The following is a 21,364-nucleotide window of genomic DNA, read 5'->3' on the forward strand; positions in this document are numbered from 1 at the left end:
GTTCAAATTAAACTCCCTCAAAAGGGAACTTTGGGAATTTAGCCTTTGCAGACCATTTACATGCACACAAACCTATAAAACACACTACAGGTAGGGGAAAACTCCAAAAAGCACAATAGGGCCTCTTTAAACCCCCCAATTCTCCCAATGAGAGCACTGAAGTGAAATCCAATCAACACTAATTGGATGTAATTTAATCTAATATAAACGCTGTTGCAAGTCCATCCAGCCGCTGAATTTGTCGGGGTCTTGTAATCCAGGCGAACTTCAGTAATTACCGCATCCAACCAAAGTGGATTAATGCTGCAGTTCTGTCTGGATGGGATTAGTGTTACCACAGTTAGTGTGCTCACACATCAGTCATTCTAATGAGGAATACACTCTGTTTTACTTTTACTCTCCCAGTATAAATCCACACAATTACACAATTTACATGATGTTTATTTGATAACCCTAACCCCACATTTCTCTCAATATATTATTGGATGCAACATAGTTTCCTGGTCTAGAGACAAAACTGACCCATCACCAGGCTGCTTCATATGACAAGAAGCTTCTCTACAAAAGAGAGGTGCAGGAATGAGTCAGCATTTTATCACTTCCTGTCCCCCTGTCTCGAAGTTAACGGTTTTTTGAACATGTTTTTGGTCCTTCGTTAACACAAACTCAAGATATTTAAATTCTAAGACATAAAATACATCAGTAACCCTCCTGGTGAATTTAAAAACAGTGGTTGCTAACAAGTGTCTGAATGACAGCAGAGCTGTTGGGCCACATCACCATAGCTTAGCGGTGGTGACGTGAAGTCATGTGACCGTGCTGTAGTTCCTTTATAGCCCAACATTAGCCTCCTTTAGCTTAGCGGTGGTGACGTGACGTCATGTGACCGTGCTGTAGTTCCTTTATAGCCCAACATTAGCCTCCTTTAGCTTAGCGGTGGTGACGTGAAGTCATGTGACCGTGCTGTAGTTCCTTAGCCCAACATTAGCCGCCTTTAGCTTAGCGGTGGTGACGTGACGTCATGTGACCGTGCTGTAGTTCCTTTATAGCCCAACATTTTCATATTCACACCTCTCAAAGTACCAACCTAGACTCCATATTTGGTCAGATTGGGTTTTTGAACCGACAACCCTCCAGCCTTACAGACTGAGCTGCTGCCCACCCTGAATGTATTGGTCAACTTTGTGGTTAAACGCTGCATCATGATCTCAGAGGTTCTGAATGGATGAAACCGGAGGAGAACAGAAAGACAGAGGGACTCGTGCCAGAGACGCTTTGAGCCAGTTCTCCTCTCCGCCGGCCAAAAACAGCCGTGACCTCCCTGCCTGCAACTGAAACTCCCCTGCCTCTGAGTGAGTGCCACTTGTCCTCTGAAGCCCCTCGGAGCTGATGAGAGTCACTACTCAAACTGCCTCAAACTGCAGCCTGTGCTCCACTTGGCCACGTTCATTCCAGCTCAAGCCAAACAGAAAAACCAGCCAAAACAAAACACTACAAAGTGATACCTATGAGTAAATGTTGACCACTTTTAGAGCTTGGAGAAAGCTTTGAAACATACCGTTTGTGCAACTAGTACTGATAGGAAACCTTATTTTCTATCTGAATGTGATAACAAGGGGTGTTGTATGTATTCAAGGGAGACATTAAGGCCCAATTCCAAATGGTTTCTGTAAAATATCTGTATTTAACTTGGTGTTTTGGAGACTTTTGACCCAATGACAATCTGTTCCTGTGGGCATGTTATCAATCGATGTTTGCTTAAATGTAAGGCTTTAACTTCCTGTACACAGCTTTTATTTTGTGTATGTTACTGCTAACTTTCCAACTTCATGAAGCTTTTTCTAATGTTTCACTTTGTTGGTTTGAAAAACACTAATGGATAATTAGCTTTAAGTTATAAAACCACTGGGAGTCTGTGTGCGTTTGTTTCGACATCCCTTGAGTGGGTGTTAACTTGTGTTCACGCCCGAGCGAGCTGCTTAAAAGCCAGTCAGCTAAATGTAATGTAATGCGAGGCTATGTTTCACTCGAATAACACATCTCTATATTTCAATCACGCTCGATTTGAGCCTCTGAATGGTGGACGTAACACACCACGATAATCCATCTGCATTCTGAAAATCTCTCTGCTGTCATTATTGATCACGTCCAAGGAAAACCGCACTGTCTCATTCTGTTTGTGTTTCTATTCAAGCACTCAACTGCGTGTGTTTGTAATGGAAAAAAACCTCTGAGAAAAAAGTCGGAACTCTGGAGAAAAAAGTGGAATTCTGAGAAAGAAATTGAACTTACACAAATTTCCGAAATGTACTGTTGGTCAGATCCCAAATCAAATTCACGAGGCCCTAATCCTGTTCCGTAGATACCCCAGGCTAACATACACACAGCGTCATTTCTCCAAATAAGTTTGTGTTTATTGACAGCTGCTTCCCTTTGTTCCAGGGCTTTGCAGGGCGTCTGATAATAACAACAGATAAATAAGCGTTGTCATTTCCTTTGAGATCAGAAAGGTTCTGTGAGCGCGTGATGCGTCATCTCTTTGAGGATCTGATTAGTTGTGTAGTTGTGTTTTCATTTCCTCCTTTGTTGACTTCTTCGCTCGCGCGCTCACGGTTCAATTATTCATCTGATCTCGTTAAACAGTTCCCTTCACCATTTGTGTTTGAACTTGATAGTTCATCAACGTGTAAATGAGTCACAGATTGCATAAGTATAAAGACCGTTGTTTAATACGGGAGTCTTTCTGTAATCTGTTGATCAGTTTTGCCGTTTTTTCCCCTGAGGCTCATCAGTTGAAAGTTATTAATGAAGTCTGCATGCTGCTTAGAGAAGAGAAGCACAGCAGCTACTGACTTCAGAAGCACTCCTTCATTGTGTGTGTGTGTGTGCGCCGTGTGTGTGTGTGTGTGTGCGTGTGTGTGTGTGTGTGTGTGTTCACTGCAGTGTTTTACTTGTAATTATCAGCAGCTCAGCGGGGGAGACTGGTGTGCAATTTTGTTCAGGTTTCGGGTGTGTGTGTGTGTGTGTGTGTGTGTGTGTGTGTGTGTGTGTGTGTATGTGTGTGTGTCCTTCAGTTCTTCAGCATGAAGTGACATCCAGCTGTTTGCAGGATCGTCAACAGTAACCCTGTACTGCACAATGTTTGTCTCTTTCAAAATGAAGAAACTTTATTGACAAACTGAGAAAACTGAGGTCGAATGTGATGACGCACACATTTGACAAATGAACGATTTTTCTCACAACTGAAATAAAACTAAACAACTTTACCCTTGCTCCTACTACACTATAAACTCATTTTCACCCGAGATGTAGTTTCGGTGCAGATCACATCACACACTTGTAAACAAACACATTGATCCCCAAAATATAATATAGTTTGCCTGAGTATTATTGCCTCATTTGGATCAGAGTTGCACTGACCGTCCATCTCTCCCTCTCTTTTATCAATCCACCTCTCACTTTCAGACTAATGCTAACACACACACACACACACACACACACACACACACACACACACACACACACACACACACACACACACACACACACACACACACACACACACACACACACACACACACACACACACACACACACACACACACACACACACACACCTGCATGGATCAGGAAGTATTGACTGCTCACTGGCTGCAGCTCGATTTTAAATATGGCCTGAAGGAGGGAAGACGGAGGAAGAGAAAGAACAAAAGGAGGAACGGAATAGGAAAGCAAAATGAGAAAAAACACCAGAAACAGCGAGACAAAGGACACACACACAATCACACACACACACACACACACACACACACACACACACACACACACACACACACACACACACACACACACACACACACACACACACACACACACACACACACACACACACACACACACACACACACACACACACACACGGGAAGTAACAGCGATCATTCTTGTGAGGAGTGGCAGTGGCAGGATGGTTGACAGGCACTAACACCAGCCAATCAATGAAGAGAGATCAATATGTGACAGAGCGATCGAAGGCTCCACACACACACACGCACACACACACACACACACACACACACACACACACACACACACATACCCTTAGACATCCCTATTTGAAGCCATGTCATGGTAGACGCTACATAAATTTCACATTAGAGTGTGAAATAAGTGCGGTGTGATGATTACGATCACATTTCACAGCATGTAATTGAATTCGTTTATTTTTAACACGGATGTGTGACTGGGGTCCAATGGGGGCCATAAGGAAGCCATGTTGGATAAAAATTAGTTCCCTTATTGACTGTGACATGCACAGATCCAGCACACTGACACAAGGCTCAGTCAGTCGTTATTAATGAGGGGATGTGTTTTCACACATGCATCTATAGTATGGTAAGAGCCATCTCAGCACATGTTTATCCAGGATTAGTCGGAATTGTGATAAAAGAAAGTCGGAATTCTGAGAAAAAATCCAATTCGGAGAAAGAAATTCAAATTTTGCTAAAAAAAAAGTCAGAATTCTGAGAACGTTTTTATATCTGAGAAAGAAAAGTTGGAATTCTGAGAAAAATATAACAATTCTGAGAAAAAAAGAGAATTCTGAATAAAAAAATCGGAAGGAAAGTCAGAAAAAAATCTGATTCTGAGAAAAAAGTTCTATTCATATTTCTTGGACTTCACAGCTCTGCATATCTACGCTATCATCAGAACTATCATCAGAACTATCATCAGAACTATCATCAGAACTAAATCAGGACTATCATCAGAACTGTCATCAGAACTAAATCAGGACTATCATCAGAAATATCATCAGGACTATCATCAGAACTATCATCAGAACTATCATCAGAACTATCATCAGAACTAAATCAGGACTATCATCAGAAATATCATCAGAAATATCATCAGGACTATCATCAGAACTATCATCAGAACTATCATCAGAACTATCATCAGGACTGTCATCAGAACTATCATCAGGACTGTCATCAGAACTATCATCAGAACTATCATCAGGACTATCATCAGGACTATCATCAGAACTATCATCAGGACTGTCATCAGAACTATCATCAGAACTATCATCAGGACTATCATCAGGACTATCATCAGAACTATCATCAGAACTAAATCAGGACTATCATAAGGACTGTCATCAGAACTATCATCAGAACTATCATCAGAACTATCATCAGAACTATCATCAGAACTATCATCAGAACTGTCATCAGAACTATCATCAGAAATATCATCAGGACTATCATCAGAACTATCATCAGAACTATCATCAGAACTATCATCAGGACTGTCATCAGAACTATCATCAGGACTGTCATCAGAACTATCATCAGAACTATCATCAGGACTATCATCAGGACTATCATCAGAACTATCATCAGGACTGTCATCAGAACTATCATCTCATCAGAACTATATCAGGACTATCATCAGAACTATCATCGGAACTTCATCAGAACTGAAATCTGAGACCTTTCATAGGACTGTCATCAAAAACACATCAGAACACATCAGAACCTATCTGCAGAACTGTCACAGAACTATCATCAGAACTATCATCAGAACTATCATCAGGACTGTCATCAGAACTATCATCAAACTATCATCAGGACTGTCATCAGAACTATCATCAGGACTGTCATCAGAACTATCATCAGAACTATCATCAGAACTATCATCAGGATATCATCAGAACTATCATCAGAACTATCATCAGAACTATCATCAGAACTATCATCAGAACTATGATCATGACTGTCATCAGAACTATCATCAGAACTATCATCAGAACTGTCATCAGAACTGTCATCAGGACTATCATCAGAACTAAATCAGGACTATCATCAGACTATCATCAGAACTATCATCAGGACTATCATCAGAACTATCATCAGAACTATCATCAGAACTATCATCAGAACTATCATCAGAACTAAATCAGGACTATCATCAGAACTATCATCAGAACTATCATCAGAACTGTCATCAGAACTATCATCAGAACTGTCATCAGAACTATCATCAGACTATCATCAGAACTATCATCAGGACTATCATCAGGACTATCATCAGAACTATTATCGGTATATCTTTCATTTGATTTAGTCATGAGATCTGGACTGTCCTCATTCTGAGACCCCTTTTCTTCAACATGCTTCATCTACAAAACACCAAACCACACAATGGACCCAGCAGTGCAAAACACAACACAAATAGCTGTGTGTTGAGGTGTTTCAGGCTGGACGGTTTCTTTGAGTTTCACCATCCATGCCTGAAATAAACGATAGCTTAAAAACTCTTTAATCTTCCTCCTCCCTTTTCTCTCCATCTCACCGAGGTGGATTTAGGAGGTGAAATCAATGAGACATCAGAGCAGTGGAAGACCGGCCCTGTAAATGTGTGCACTCAGATACACAATACAACAGAGACATTTGGAGCAACCCCAAAGCGGCAGAAAAAGGACAGAATCCAAAAGCATTGAGGCGAAATAAGAGGCGAGCGACTGTAAAGCAGGTATCAGAGCAGATTCAGATGTAACGCCGTCTGCTCGCTGATTGTTTCGACATGCAGGCGTCTCAGGACGGTTAGCTCGGGCGCTAGCGACGGTAAAGCCGCTTAGCGTCACTGTCACTCGCCGCTGTTGTCGAGCACCGGGGTGCTTCAGAGCTCAGGTTCCACATCAGCAGATTACCCACAATACACCGAGGGGATTTCCTCGCCTCGCAGAGAGCTTTCTGCCACGGTGTGTGTCTGTTTGTTAAATTCAGTGTAAACAGTGGTACACATCACAGGAAGCATTGTGTGTGTGTGTGTGTGTGTGTGTGTGTGTGTGTGTGTGTGTGTGTGTGTGTGTGTGTGTGTTGATAAAGAAAGTTCTTGTACTGGGGAGTTCAGATTCAAGTTTGTTTGGCTGAATAATATAAAAAACTTATCTGTACTTATCTAGGATTGAAGTCAGAATGTGAAAAAAGTCTGAAATGTGAAAAAAATTGAAAGTAGAAAAATCATAATTCTGAGATTTCTTACATTTTTTAGGAAAAAAAGTCAGAATTCTGAGAAAATGAATATAAAAAATACTTCTGTTTCAATAACAGCTGGATTTGGATCCCTCCAACACCCCCCCCCCCAAAAAAAAAACGCCTCCATTGTACTCCTTTGTTTACTTCCTGAACATAGTGACATCACTGTATAACACTCGCACTCCTATTGGCTAGCTTTCCAACACATTGTACGTGATAAGCTAAATGTACTTCATCACATTCCATTACTGCTTATTGGCAACTAGATCATTCCGTCTGCAAAGTGTGTGTGTGTGTGTGTGTGTGTGTGTGTGTGTGTGTGTGTGTGTGTGTGTGTGTGTGTGTGTGTGTGTGTGTGTGTAATGGCGTCAGCATCTTTCACACTCAGTCACCCACTTAGTCATGTTCCCATGAATCACAACATGCAGCTAAACATTAATCAGTGTGTTCGCTCTGCTGCCTCCCACGCTCCTCATCCCTCTCAGTTCACCAGCCCCGAAAAAACACACAGAGAGAAACCATAAAAAACCCTCTGAACTCTGACACTCGATGAGTTTTGTTTTCCCTCGTCATTATTCGATTACCTGCTCCAGTGATGAACGATCACAGAGGGTGGTATCTGAGGCGGATGGAGGGAACATTAAACACCCACCGGGCTCTGATTTGTTAGGAAGCCATGTTCTGCACAAAGGCTCTGAAAAACACATCTGACCTCCAAAAAACTGCAAGACTTATTATTCCCTTTCAACAAACTCTGATATGCTGATTCCCAATGTGTGTGTGTGTGTGTGTGTGTGTGTGTGTGTGTGTGTGTGTGTGTGTGTGTCTTGAAATATTGAAAGAAGGGTATTTAAACGTTCACTCACTCGGTAAAAATACTACGAACAGAAATGAGCCTCTCAGGTTTACTTTGATGCCAGTAGCTTTGGTCTTTACACCAAGACGGAGCTGCCCCTCCATGGAGGACCTCTACTCCCACAGGATTATAAAAGACCCCCATCAGCCCAGAAACAAACTGGTCTGTCCGCAGCCGTGTGGCAGGCGGTACCGCAGCATCAGGACCACCAGACTCAGAGACAGTTTCATTGGATAAGAAAGGCGGCTGGTGGACGCCTTTGTTGTTATTGTCCTCGTGTAGTAATGGAAGTTTTGTTGTCTTCTATTTCTCTGAATTTGATTTCGGGACACAAACACTTCTGTTGCCCATAAGGTACACATAATAACTGTCCGATTTAAACAGATAACTGTGAGGAATCGACAACAAAGTGTGTATTTAATCCCATTGTTGTGAATACGTGAGTGTTAGAGCTCGAAGTGAAGCTGAATCCCTGTTGTTACAACGGGTAGGAAGATTTTGAATGGATCAAAATGAGTCAAAATAATCGCAATTAGTTATTTCTTCCAAATCATGCAGCCCTACTTTGAGTCCAACCATGACGTAATTAGAGATTGACACCCTTAGTTGTCATGTATGTTAACTTTAGTGACTGTTTGAAGCTGATGATTAAGTTGCATTGTGCAAGTTTAGCATGACTACATGTCACCTTTTCTCCTCGATGTGCCGTTGTGTGCTTGCCATTATCATCCTATACACACTCCGCTTTGCTTTCATGCAATTTCTGGGCGAATTGCCTTCATTAAAGCACAGCGGATTGGAGCGGAGCCGCAAATTAGCAGCGGTGTAATGGATTCTAGAGCTTCTTTTAAATCAGAAATCATGACACGAAGAAAGATTTACATCCCAGTGAGTTACGTAACAGCTGTGTATTTAAAGAAAGTCAAACAATAAAGTCAGAGTCTCATCCTGGCACTGTTTCCCCACTTTGCATCACATAGAGCCAGTGTGTTGGCGTTTATCTCCCATCGCACGCCACATTTCCTCTCTGTTTCCCATTGTCTCGCACAACAACAGCTTCCCCGCGCACTCGTTGTGTGTTTCTGTAGGACACTCTCCTCTGCGTACTGTATCAGCACATTGTCTTCACGCTTGGATCTAATCCCTGCGGTGCGCCGGGCTTATTCACTGCCTGTCTGTCGGGGAGCAGACGGAGGGAGGTTCCCCTGCACACCGAGATAATAGCAGAGCAGTGGAGTGGAGTGCTTTATACACACACACCCACACACACAGACACACACACAGACACGAAAACACAGCCTCTCAAGCTCTGCATGTGGCAATTATCTCTCCTCTCAGCAGCTTGTGGCATCTCCCCCATCTCCTCCTCGTCTCCTCTCTTTAATCTCTACTTGACTCCTCTTCCTCTTCCTCTTCCTCCACACACACACACACACACACACACACACACACACACACACACACACACACACACACACACACACACACACACACACACACACACACACACACACACACACACACACACACACACACACACACACACACACACACACACACACACACACACACACACACCTTCCTTCCTTCCTTCCTCCATCTCCCCATCTTTCCATCTTTCCATAATCCGTCTGTTCCTGCTTCCTCCTCTTTCCAAACTCCAGATAGTGACAGAGCAGCTCTGCCATCCACAATGAGGAGCTGAACAATCTGCTCCGAAAGATAAATACAAAAGTGTCTTCACACCTCGCTGGTCGCCCCTTCCCTCTGCTTTTTAAATGCAGCAACACTGTAACACACACTGTACACACACTGTAACACACGACACAATCGCCTGCATGAACACACACACTTTGGAGATGAAAGTCAAATCAGACAGAAACACTTAGGGTGCAAAAAACAACCACAACATCCTGAAGAAACACACTTTGCTTTTACCTTCGTAGGAGTCGAATCCTTAATTCTATTCGACCAAAACACACCAATTATTTGACGCTAACACACACAGAAGATGCTAATGTAGCTCATGATATGCAAACTCATTGTGTATGAAATATTTAGCGACTTTGCTTTCTGATAGAGGAGTCAGTGAACTCCTTTGAGTTGAAATGTTGTGCGTTTTTTTTTGTTTTGTTTTTCCAGCAGCTTTGACTTCAGCTTTCAGGCATGACAAAAAGCCATAGAAACTAACTTATAGGAAGCCTAAATCTTGTATAATTGATATTGTTCTTGCCATCTCATCTTGAGATCTGCTTGGATATGGCATGGACCAAAGATGGAATCAAACGTTCACACTGATACAACAAATATATTTGGTTGTTTGAAGTACACACTTGTTAGGAAGGGAGGGAACATGAGAAAAACCTCTAAAGAGAAGCCTTATTATGTGATAGGAGGTTTTCCCTTGACTGTAGTGTAGGTTTCCGTGCATGTAAATGGTCTGCAAAGACTAAATTCCTAAAGAGTTTCTCTCCCAGACACAAAAAGCTGCTTTATGCATGTTATGTAGTCAGATAGGGGCGCATTCCCCATCTCTTAAGCAGCCTGAAACTGTCGTAAGGACTCTGCTTTATATCCATCGTCTTACCTTATAAGGTCATAAAATATACAATGTGCAAAGAAGGATGCACACTTGACTTGTTACCTAAGCAGTGCATCCTTTCTCTTTGACTTTATTCCAGGTTTCTTGCCGACAAGCTGTCAAACTTTAGAGCCTCAGATCTTCAGGATATCATTGACCCACTGGGAAAATAACAGCCTCTATGAACCCGCTGTGCTTTCTCTACTGGACCCCTCCGTCAGAGCAGTGGTAATCTGCAGCTTCTCTACCATTTCAGTTTTTATATTCAGTTCCTAAAGCTCACCTGTCACTCAAACACTGTCTTTCCTTGAATTTTCCCAGTGGCGAGGCTTCAGTTTTCCTTCTCTTATCTCCCAGCGCTGACAACGCTAATGCAAACTAAACAGGCTTTAATGTGTTTACTCCAAACAAAACCAGAAAGGGTTGTTTGCTTGTTTAACAGACACTCATCTACATCAAACTGAACGGTGGAATTAAAAAGCCACAACATGTTTATGTCCTTAAATACAAAGTCCTTTGCTGATGCCCACAAATGTCTGGAAAACAGCAACAATTGGGAGAAAAGTGGGGATTGAAGAGGATATGATCAAATAGATCTGCATTTCTTTTAATAAAACTAAACATTTAATACCTTTAAGATGTTTTATGTTCAATTGGATCCAGTGAGGTTCTTCTTTATGCCACCAAAGTAGCGTCTTCATGCTTTAAAGAGCTTCTACTTTACTACGTTTATCGGTGGCAGTTTTAATCAAACATGACTCAATTTGCTAGGGACTATTTTCAGCGGCGGATTAATCCACACTTGGTGCATTAGATCGTATTTGAGTCCTTTTAATCTCTTTTCTACTTTTCTTAGAGATGTTGTTTGTGTTTATAATGACTTGAATGCCTCTGATATGAATTTAATTTGCTGGAAATGTTTAGAAAAGCTAGAATAATGTTCGATCACGACCCACAAAGACTGTTACATTATAGTAATTGTTAATGCTGGTTATGTTCACTCTTAAATGCTGCTTCTTCATGCCACCTTGCACTTGACCTTTACTTTAGTGACGTGTGTTTCTTATTTAATATCAGTGTAATCCTTTACTTTGCACTGTCCCCTTTGCTCTTACTCTATAGATATGGAATATGTGGAACGAATGAAGGATTTCTGGTTTCTGAAAGACGACCAAAACCAATCCAACATCCGCTTTATCTGCTGAGACGCTGATTGTATGTAGCATTGGCTCATGGTGACCTGCTGCTCTAATAGGAAGCAGTGTGTATGTGTGTGTGTGTGTGTGTGGGTTGTTATTGGGCGACTGTTCCGTGACTAAACCCTGGATGAAGCGGCTGCCGATGCTGAGCACAGCAGGGCTCCACGACGCATGTAGCAGCTAAATATGTTAGCATAACTGGTACATACATCAATGTGTGTGTGTGTGTGTGTGTGTGTGTGTGTGTGTGTGTGTGTGTGTGTGTGTGTGTGTTAACAGTGTCTTCAAGATGTATCCTCCAGATGATGGGATGCATCAGAACCCTGACACTCGAGTGTGTTAACACGTCCACATGTGAGCGCTAACATGCGTAAATGCGTCAACAGCCGGCATCATCTGCTGTGTTTCCGGAGGAGGAAAACTCGAAGTCGAGCTGACATAAGGCGAATGAGAAGTGTGTGTGTGTGTGTGTGTGTGTGTGTGTGTGTGTGTGTGTGTGTGTGTGGTTGACAGAGAAAGTGAGAAGTGTGTGTGAAGGAGGCGGGAAACCACAGATATGCTTACACATTAATCTGCTAGCAGGGAGGTAGGGGGCTGATAGTGCTCATCTATCTTGTACAGGACAGTAACAGATAGTGTGTGTGTGTGTGTGTGTGTGTGTGTGTGTGTGTGTGTGTGTGTGTGTGTGTGTGTGTGTGTGTGTGTGTGTGTGTGTGTGTGTGTGTGTGTGTGTGTGTGTGTGTGTGTGTGTACGGATAGTGGGTTTGCTGCTATGTGATCATCTCTTAACTCAGTTACCGTGTACATCTCAGAGGGAACGATAGCAGCACACACTCTGTGAGGGGGGAAGTAATCTGCAGTGAAATCCTCTGAGGTTTCTCATTCTCAGAAACTCCTTCCCTGCTCCTGCAGACTCACGAGGAGCTTCCTACTCTAAGGCTGCGTTCCCCTGAGAGGAGCGGTCGGTGGCGATAATAAATGGTGTGACAGAAATGTAGGGAAAGGAAATATTAAAAGACAGGACCTTACCTTCCTTCCTTATTTCCTTTCCTCTCTTCATCCTTTCAACCCTGTTACTTTCACTCATCTTAACTGTCCTCTGTCTTCTATCCATACTCCTTCCCTTGAACCATCCTTCATCCTAACCTTCCTTTTGTCCTTCACTTCTTCTTCTTCCTTCAATCCACAAGGTCTCACTCTCCTGGACTTTACCGTCTATGCAATCAACTCATAGATGCCTTAAATTCTGTACCGTACCTGTAAATACGGGAGGTGCAAACGCGCTACAACAGCTGCAGGAGAACAGGCAGCTTCAGAAGCGCTGCAAGAAGGTCCAGACACAACGGAAACCAGGGGACACTAAAGAGTGACGCACACAGCCGGGACCGGAGATGTGCAATAAAAACTTCAAAACTCAGAAGCTTGAATCTTTAAAATCATTTCAAACATGTCAGGATGGATTCGAGGGGAAATTCATACACTACACTTCAAGAAAAACACCCATGCTGATGTAAAAGCAAAAAGCCTTCGGTCAGAGGAGTTACTTTACTAATTCAAAGCAAATAAGTGCAGATTCAAGCATCAAAACAGTACATAAACTCACATTAAATGAACCTCTCTTCATCTCGACGGGGAAGGAAACACTCTGATGTAACGTGTTGCTGATATTTAAGAGACATCCAAACCTCAGAATGAGAATTAAATCACAGTATTAAAGAGTGAGGGATGATCAAAGTACTTAAGTGCCTCAATGTCTGAGAGCATCACAGAAACAGCACTTCAGGAGAGTGTGTGTGTGTGTGTGTGTGTGTGTGTGTGTGTGTGTGTGTGTGTGTGTGTGTGTGTGTGTGTGTGTGTGTGTGTGTGTGTGTGTGTGTGTGTGTGTGTGTGTGTGCGCTGGACCTCCTCACGCTTTCCCTACAAGTGCCTGGAAGTTTTTTTATCTGCAGAAAATGTGGTAAGAAGGCGGCTGCTGTCAAAGCGACAAGCTCCTTATCTTTGCCGCCGAGCGTCTTTCCATCACACGGGCGCCGCGCTCCACTAAGAGGATTTCTATTTCCACGTTTAATTTAATTTCTTAGCGGACGCACAGATTGTAATTTGGAGGGAAAAACGTGTTTCGTTCCATAATCTAAATTTGTTTTGGAGCAGATAGGAGATTCATTATGAGCTTGGAGAGCTGCTGTGTCGCTGTTTGACCCTACTGTGTGTGTGTGTGTGTGTGTGTGTGTGTGTGTGTGTGTGTGTGTGTGTGTGTGTGTGTGTGTGTGTGTGTGTGTGTGTGTACCTGTAGTGGCGGGTGTCCCTCAGGGCTCGGTTGCTGGGGATGCGCTCGCTCTCCCGCTGGTTGAAGGCGTACAGTGTGTACGGGTCGTCTCCGGGTTTCCAGCGCCGAGCGCCCAGGTACCCGCGCTCATCGAAGCCCTCCAACATGTCCTCCCACTCGGCATCGGAGATCTGACGGAACAACAAAGAATAATTCCATTAGTTAAGTTTCAAAAGGTTTCACTTTCGTTCTGCATACTGGTCCCAGGCTCTTCCAATAGTGGAACAAATACAATCTATTCCTTGCTTCCTTCCTCCTTGTATCCTCCGTATAACTGGTTCCCTTTCATCCATACTTAATTCCCTCCTTTCAACCCTGCTTCCTTTCATTCATCCTTACTTTCCATCTTCTTCTATCCATTCCTTTTCCTTTGAACCATCCTTTTTCCTTTAACTTCTTCTTCCTATCCATTATCCTTCCTTCCTTCTTTCCTTCCTTTCCATCATATTTTCTTCCATCCATCCCTGAATTCTCTTCCTGCTTTCCTTCCTTCCTAGCTTCATCCTGTCATCCTTCCAACCCTGCTTCCTTTTTATTCTATCATAATTGATATAATTTCCTTCCTTCCTTCCTTCCTTCCTTCCTTCCATTATATTTCTATAGCTTAATTCCTTCCTTCCTTCCTTCCTTCCTTCCTTCCTTCCTTCCTTCCTTCCTTCCTTCCTTCCTTCCTTCCTTCCTTCCTTCCTTCCTTCCTTCCTTCCTTCCTTCCTTCCTTCCTTCCTTCCTTCCTTCCTTCCTTCCTTCCTTCCTTCCTTCCTCATATCCATCCTATTGCCTTTCACCTTCTTTCCTTAAGACACAACAAGCTGATTCCTCACCTTCATCAAACTACAGTCATGTGTTCATCTGAAATATCTCAGAGTGATTCTGGTTCTGTTGACGGACAGTTTCTTTGTCTCAGTCATCAGCCCGGCGACAGCTGAATGTGAGATTTAGTCATAAATGTCAAACTCTGAGTCTCCGATTGTAACCTGTGATTATCCCCCGCAGACATGCTGTATGTGTGAGTGTGTGTGTGTGTGTGTGTGTGTGTGGGTGGGGCTTTTTTCAGGATGTTATTTAGCGTAAAATAAGATTCAGAGTCGTTTCTCAACATGCTTCTCTTTGGTATTTAATCAGCAGACTGTTGGAGGTGAATACATTAATCATTCGATCGGTTTGACGGTGATATCGGTGCGTTTGGTGCACAGCTGCTGTTGAATATGCATCACTCTGACAACCTAATGTTGACTAAAAACATTATAACAAAGATGTCCAAACGGTTGCTTATCATCTTAAAGGACACACATTTAGCCATACTGCTGACGTTGTTAAAGCTCAAAGGTTTTTTACACCTTTAGATTTGTTGATTTTGCCAAAATCCAAGTAAAAATCATACATTTTTGGATCTGTTTTAAGTACATTTTCATATAAGAAATCACTGCCTTGGCACATCCCATAATCAGTATTCAGGATTTAGCTCAGCGACGACATATTCTGCTCATGTCCAGGTTCATATTCAGTATCTCTGGGACATGTCTCCATTCTCTAATGTTCAGAAAGCTCTTTATGTTCTCATACTGCCTGTGCTGCAGCACCTCTTTTCACCCTCTGTCTGAAACCAGAGCCCAGTCTGCTCTGATTGGTTAGCTGGTCGGCTCTGTTGTGATTGGTCAACCATCTTCGAGATGTCCCGCCCCTTATTCTATCACGTACAATGAATGTAAAAAATAAAATGTGTTGGAGCCCAAGCCAATAGAGGTGGGTAGCGATGTCACCATGTTCCGGAACTTTGGGATTTCAGCCGTTGCAGACCATTTACATGCACATAAATCAATAGGAAAACCCCCAAAAAGCAGAATAGGGACCCTTTAAATCAACCCAACAAACTCACAACAGTCTGTTTGAATGACAGCAAAGTAGAGACGTTTGAAACCCTGACTTCACTTCTTCGCTTCATGTTTTCACCTTCATGACAGCCACTCGTTCCAGCCGTAATGTATGAAAATCCCGTGCAGGGGCTTTGGGACACGCTCGAGACACAGCAGGCGACCCTTCTAACCTTTACTTCACTTAGTACTCATACCAGCGCTAATGTATGTACTCTCAATTATCGGCTGCACTGCACGGTTCTCAATGACGGATAACGAGTAGATGAAAAGAACAAGCGTGTGTTTTATTTTTGCATTTGAAAGACACGCTTGTCCTCGAACACATCAGTAAGGAGAAGATGTACTGCAGCAACACACACTAAGGTGATGGTGATACATTTCTGAGACGTGTCTGAGGTCCCTGCAGGTTGATTCCTCCGCTCCAATGAATAAATGGAAGTCAATACGACCGCCTGGAAGATAGGAAATCAACCGGAAGACTTCCAGATGCTTCGGAAAAACTGCCATAATGTAAAAACACATGCAATCTATATCGTTAATGAGCTGTACAGCGTGCAGTGTGGCTCTTTAATATGCTAATCAGAGGCTGTGTTCTCGGGGTAAGACGCATTATTTCAGTGTTGCACAGATTAAAACAAACAACTCTGCAGGAACTTCTCCAGAAAATAAAGTAAAAGAAGAGGCAAAGTGTTGATGTAGCAGCGTATAAATCCTGCTCCTCTGCTAACAGCTGGGAGACACACAAGGTGGCCAAGACTCCATGGAAAGATAGAAATAAAAAAAGCTACCGCTGCAGAAAAGTGTACATTATTTATGGGATATATGCCTGTTTGCATGCAGGAAGTGTGTGTGTTGAGGAAGTAAATATCATTTATGAGCGTGTGTGTGTGTGTGTGTTTTGTGTAAAGTATGCACATTATGATTCTCTCTCTCTCTCTCCATCGCTCCTGTCATAAACACAACGCAGGAGCTTCAGATTAAAAAGGAATACAGCGGCCATATTTCTCCCAAATGACCACACACACACACACACACACACACACACACACACACACACACACGCACGCACGCACGCACCACGCACACAGGGTGGCGGTGTGTGTAAGAGAACAACATTTACGGTGGAGCAGCCGTCTGGATGGAGGGATGCAGAAAACGACTGACACTCCTCCTCTCTCCTCATTATTCAGCCATACGACTTGCTGATGCGACACATTGTCTAAATGGGGCCATTAGAGGGCTGGGAGTCAGACTGTGTGTGTGTGTGTGTGTGTGTGTGTGTGTGTGTGTGTGTGTGTGTGTGTGTGTGTGTGTGTGTGTGTGTGTGTGTGTGTGTGTGTGTGTGTAGCTGTTCCAATGGTGGCTGTAACAACAAAGTATGAAGAACAAGAGACAAATGGAGATGATGCGTAGAAAGAGGAAGTGAGAGGAAGGAGGAAATGAGGAAGTGGAAGTGGAAGAGGAGAGGTGAAGAACAGGAGGAGGAGCAGGTGGATGGAGAGAAAGGGGATAAAAAAGAGAAGGAAAGTTCAAAGGAAGACAGAGAGGAAGGAAAGTAGGAGAAAGTGAGTGAAGAAGAGGAAGAAAGAAAACATCCAAGAAGAAGACAATGGAAAACAGTAAGGATTGGAAGAGGAAGGAAGACAAAAGGACGAGAGGAAAAAGAGTATATGGAAGAAGGGAGAGAGGGACTGAGGAAGAAGGACATATGGAAGTGAAGGGGTAAGGGGGGAGAGGTGAAGAAGAGCAAGAAAGATGGTATGGAGAGAAAAACGGGAGGATATAGTGCAGATAAAGAGGAAGACAAGAGTGGGCGAGAAGATGGATGGAAGTAAAAGAAACAGACGGAGGAAGAAGAAGGAAGAGATATAAAGCAAGGGAGAAGGAGGGAGTCAGAGAGAGAAAGGAAAGAGGAGGAGAGCGGGGTGGATGAAAAGAGATTGAGGTTAGGAAAAGATGATAAGAGTTTAAAAACAGAGGGAGGCAAAGAAGTGAAAGGAAGAAGGAAAAGTAAAGAAGAGGAGGAAAGAAGGAGACATTCGATGGAGAGAACAAAGTACAGAGGCAGAGAGAATAAGGAGTAAAGTGAGGAGGAGACGAGTAGGAGAGGAGGGAGGAGGAAGAAGAAGAAGTACAAATGGAAACATAATGGATTGGAGGAAGGTGAGAAGAGATGAAGAGATTTAAAGCGAGGGAAGATGATGGATGAAAGAAGAGGAGAAAGAATATAAAGATGAATATTTACAAAGGAGGAGGAGGAGAAGCCAGGAGGTACACAAGGAGGGAGCTCATAGGAGGAAGAAGGGAGGAAATGGCAAAGCAATAAACATAAAGTATACAGGAAAAAGGAGGGAGGAGGAGAGTGAAATCGAGAGGAGCAAGAAGAAGACAGGAAGCAAGGAGACGAGGAGGAGAGGACAAAGGGTTAAAGTTAGAGCGGAGGAGGAAGGATAAGAGGAGAAATAAAGAGAGCAGAGGACAGACAGGAGGCGAACAACAAGGACGAGTGGAATTAAGCTTGTCTGACTTTGTCACACACACACACAAACACACACGCACACACAGTGACACACACACACAGTGACACACACACACCTGCGGCCGTCTCGTCTCTCTGTGAGATTTGTTTGCGTCTCGTCTCGCTAGGAGCTCAGGAAAGGCTGCGTTCAAGGTCCTGTGGTCTCTATCCTATTTACAGGACACACACACACACACACACACACACACACACAGAGCTTGTCTTCCTAATGCACCGTGGCATCCTCTCAACGCCTCTTACATGAACACAGACATTCAATTAAAATAACCTGAGGCACGAAGCTGTGTGTGCATGTGCATGTGCATGTGCATGTGCATGTGCATGTGTGTGTGTGTGTGTGTGTACGCCAAGCCACCATGGAACCTATTAATTCATCCAGACGAGACAGACTGATATATTTAGAATCATAATGAGAAAGATGAAGCCCCTAGTCACGCACACACACACACGCATGCACATGCACACGCACACACACACACACACAATGCTTTTTGACAGCTCCAAAAGGAGAAAGACGTCAGAAATAAAAAGAGGGAAACAGAGAGAGAGGTATGAAGGTCAGGGACTATTTTAGGAGGAACTACTTTCTCTTGACCGAACTACACCCACCAAATCATGAGACTCATTTTCAGGTGTATTTAGTGTCTCCATGCTTTAATGTTCAAAAAGCTCTTTATTTTTGGGATGTTCGCCTGCAGACACCATTATTTGTTATTGTGTGTGTGTGTGTGTGTGTGTGTGTGTGTGTGTGTGTGTGTGTGTGTGTGTGTGTGTGTGTGTGTGTGTGTGTGTGTGTGTGTGTGGCACCCTGATAAAGACACTGGGAGATACGGCGAGGGGAACAGTTTGTAATTTGAGGAAAAACAGACGTTACAAATCAACTTTTCACTTCCCGCTGCTGTTACTTCTGATAAACCACACAGCTCCTCTCAGCGTCTCTTCACCCCCCGTCACATGATGAATTACCCGTGTGTGTGTGTGTGTGTGTGTGTGTGTGCCCTCTTTATTACTCCCTGGTCATGTGCACCATATGAGCAATGACCCCTCCGACCCTCATGTACACATAAACACACACACATGTCGAGCCCTGTATCATAGTGATGCATCACCTCTGGAACATCTGTAAAAATACATCTCTTTATAATAAGATATTATCCATTTGCTTTTTCAAAGGCAGATTCAATATGAAGACTTGGCAGTTATCAGCGGTATGATTTTAATCCTTCCTCCTCTCCAGTTTCAGAATTATCTCGTTCAAATTACAGAGATGGGATTAAATTGAAAGGATTATTATTCCTACCTTTCGTGGTGTTTACATGTGGTTTTAGTTTCCTTGCTTTATGCTTCTTCCTTCAGTGAATGTATGTTCTGTAAAATAATGGTCTAAAATGAGATTTAGATCCTAAAAGATACTATGAAAATACTCAAATAAAATAACTAAAATAGATGAACATGATAGATGTTAGATAGAAAATAAATCAATAAATCAATAAAATTAATTAATCAATAAATCAATAAAATAAATAAATAAATAAATTAAATTAATAAAATAAAATGAAACAAATAAATAAAATAATAGATAAACATGCAGAAAATGCTGAATTATCTTTTTTTAAATAATGGTCTAAAAATTACATTTAGATTTAGATCATTTTAATCAAAAACAATTTTTAAAAATGTTAATTGTTTTTGAAATGTTCCAAAAATGACAAAATGAAAAAAATTGAAAAGGAAAAAATTAAATAAACAAATAAAATAATAATAATAATAATAATAATAATAATAATAATAATAATAATATTAATAATAATAATAATAATAATAATAATATTAATAATAATAATAATAATAATAATAATAATAATAATAATATTAATATTATTAATAATAATAATAATAATAATAATAATAATAATAATAATAATAATAATATAAATCTATAAAGAAATAAGGAAAAGAAAAACATGCATACAATTCTGAATATTTTTCTCTGAGCTTTGGTCATTGCAAAAGAGGCACAAACATCTTCTGCAGCAACAAACCAAACACATGAATACGCATTGTGGTTCCACTTCAAGCATTTTGCAGCGCAGGGTAATCTCTCACTCAAAACATCAAACAGAATGAGTGTATACACAGTAAAGAAAGAAAACAAGAAACAGAAACTGGAAGAGACGCTATTAGTTGCGGGTCAAACGATGCACAATAAACAAGACGTTTCTGAACGACCCACAGCGAGACTCCGCTGATTTACAAAGCGAACTGTAATCCTGTTATCTGAAGCTCACCAATTAGTTTCTGTATCAAAGTTTTGTTATCTCCGGGTCACGACTAACTGTCTTGTAATCCCGTGAAACTGAAATGTGTTTTCTTTCAGATGGAGACTTTAGATGTTCGGTGGCTCGGGGTTAGAAGAGAGCTTTATAGTCCGGCTCATTAAAGACAAACCAAAGCAGAGAGAGGAGGAAGCCATTGATCAACGCTCCCTGCTTTAATCTGCACGGAAACAGCACACAGCGTTTCTATTATAGATCAAATACAAAGTTGACGGCTTTTTCTAATCAGCTGTCTTGAGATAATGAGATTACTAAACCTTGATGTTGAGAAAATGGAATTTGATATGTTGTGGTTATTCACTTAAGGGTAGAAACAAGTGCCTTTAACTTTTTAAAGAAACACTCCACAGTTAATTCAACTTTTTTTAGTCATGTTTAAGTGGCTGATGTATTTCCACACACACCCAGAGTTTGAATCTGGCTCTCTGCTGCATTTTCTTGTGTCTTTTTGAAGTTTTATGGAATGAAACCAAAGGAAATAGCAACAACTGCGTTTTGAAAGCGTGTCACCACTGTTGTATGAAAGCGTAGCCTCGCCCCTTTGGATTTTATTATCCGTCTGTTCCACTGGGCCCTAACCCTGGAATCAACAAACTCCCATGTTTATAGGTGTGTT

General features: G+C 42.1%; 1 protein-coding gene across 1 annotated transcript in view; it reads right to left on the bottom strand.

Annotated features, from left to right (window-relative positions):
• Positions 1–21,364, bottom strand: part of galnt14 (UDP-N-acetyl-alpha-D-galactosamine:polypeptide N-acetylgalactosaminyltransferase 14 (GalNAc-T14)) — a 133,765-nt gene that overhangs the window by 91,185 nt on the left and 21,216 nt on the right. Inside the window, exon 2 of the mRNA XM_063901417.1 lies at positions 13,961–14,130. Coding sequence (XP_063757487.1) covers positions 13,961–14,130 — 170 coding nt within the window. The remainder of the gene's footprint in view (positions 1–13,960; positions 14,131–21,364) is intronic.

The sequence above is a fragment of the Eleginops maclovinus genome, chromosome 15 (assembly GCF_036324505.1).
Source record: "Eleginops maclovinus isolate JMC-PN-2008 ecotype Puerto Natales chromosome 15, JC_Emac_rtc_rv5, whole genome shotgun sequence".
NCBI lineage: Eukaryota > Metazoa > Chordata > Actinopteri > Perciformes > Eleginopidae > Eleginops > Eleginops maclovinus.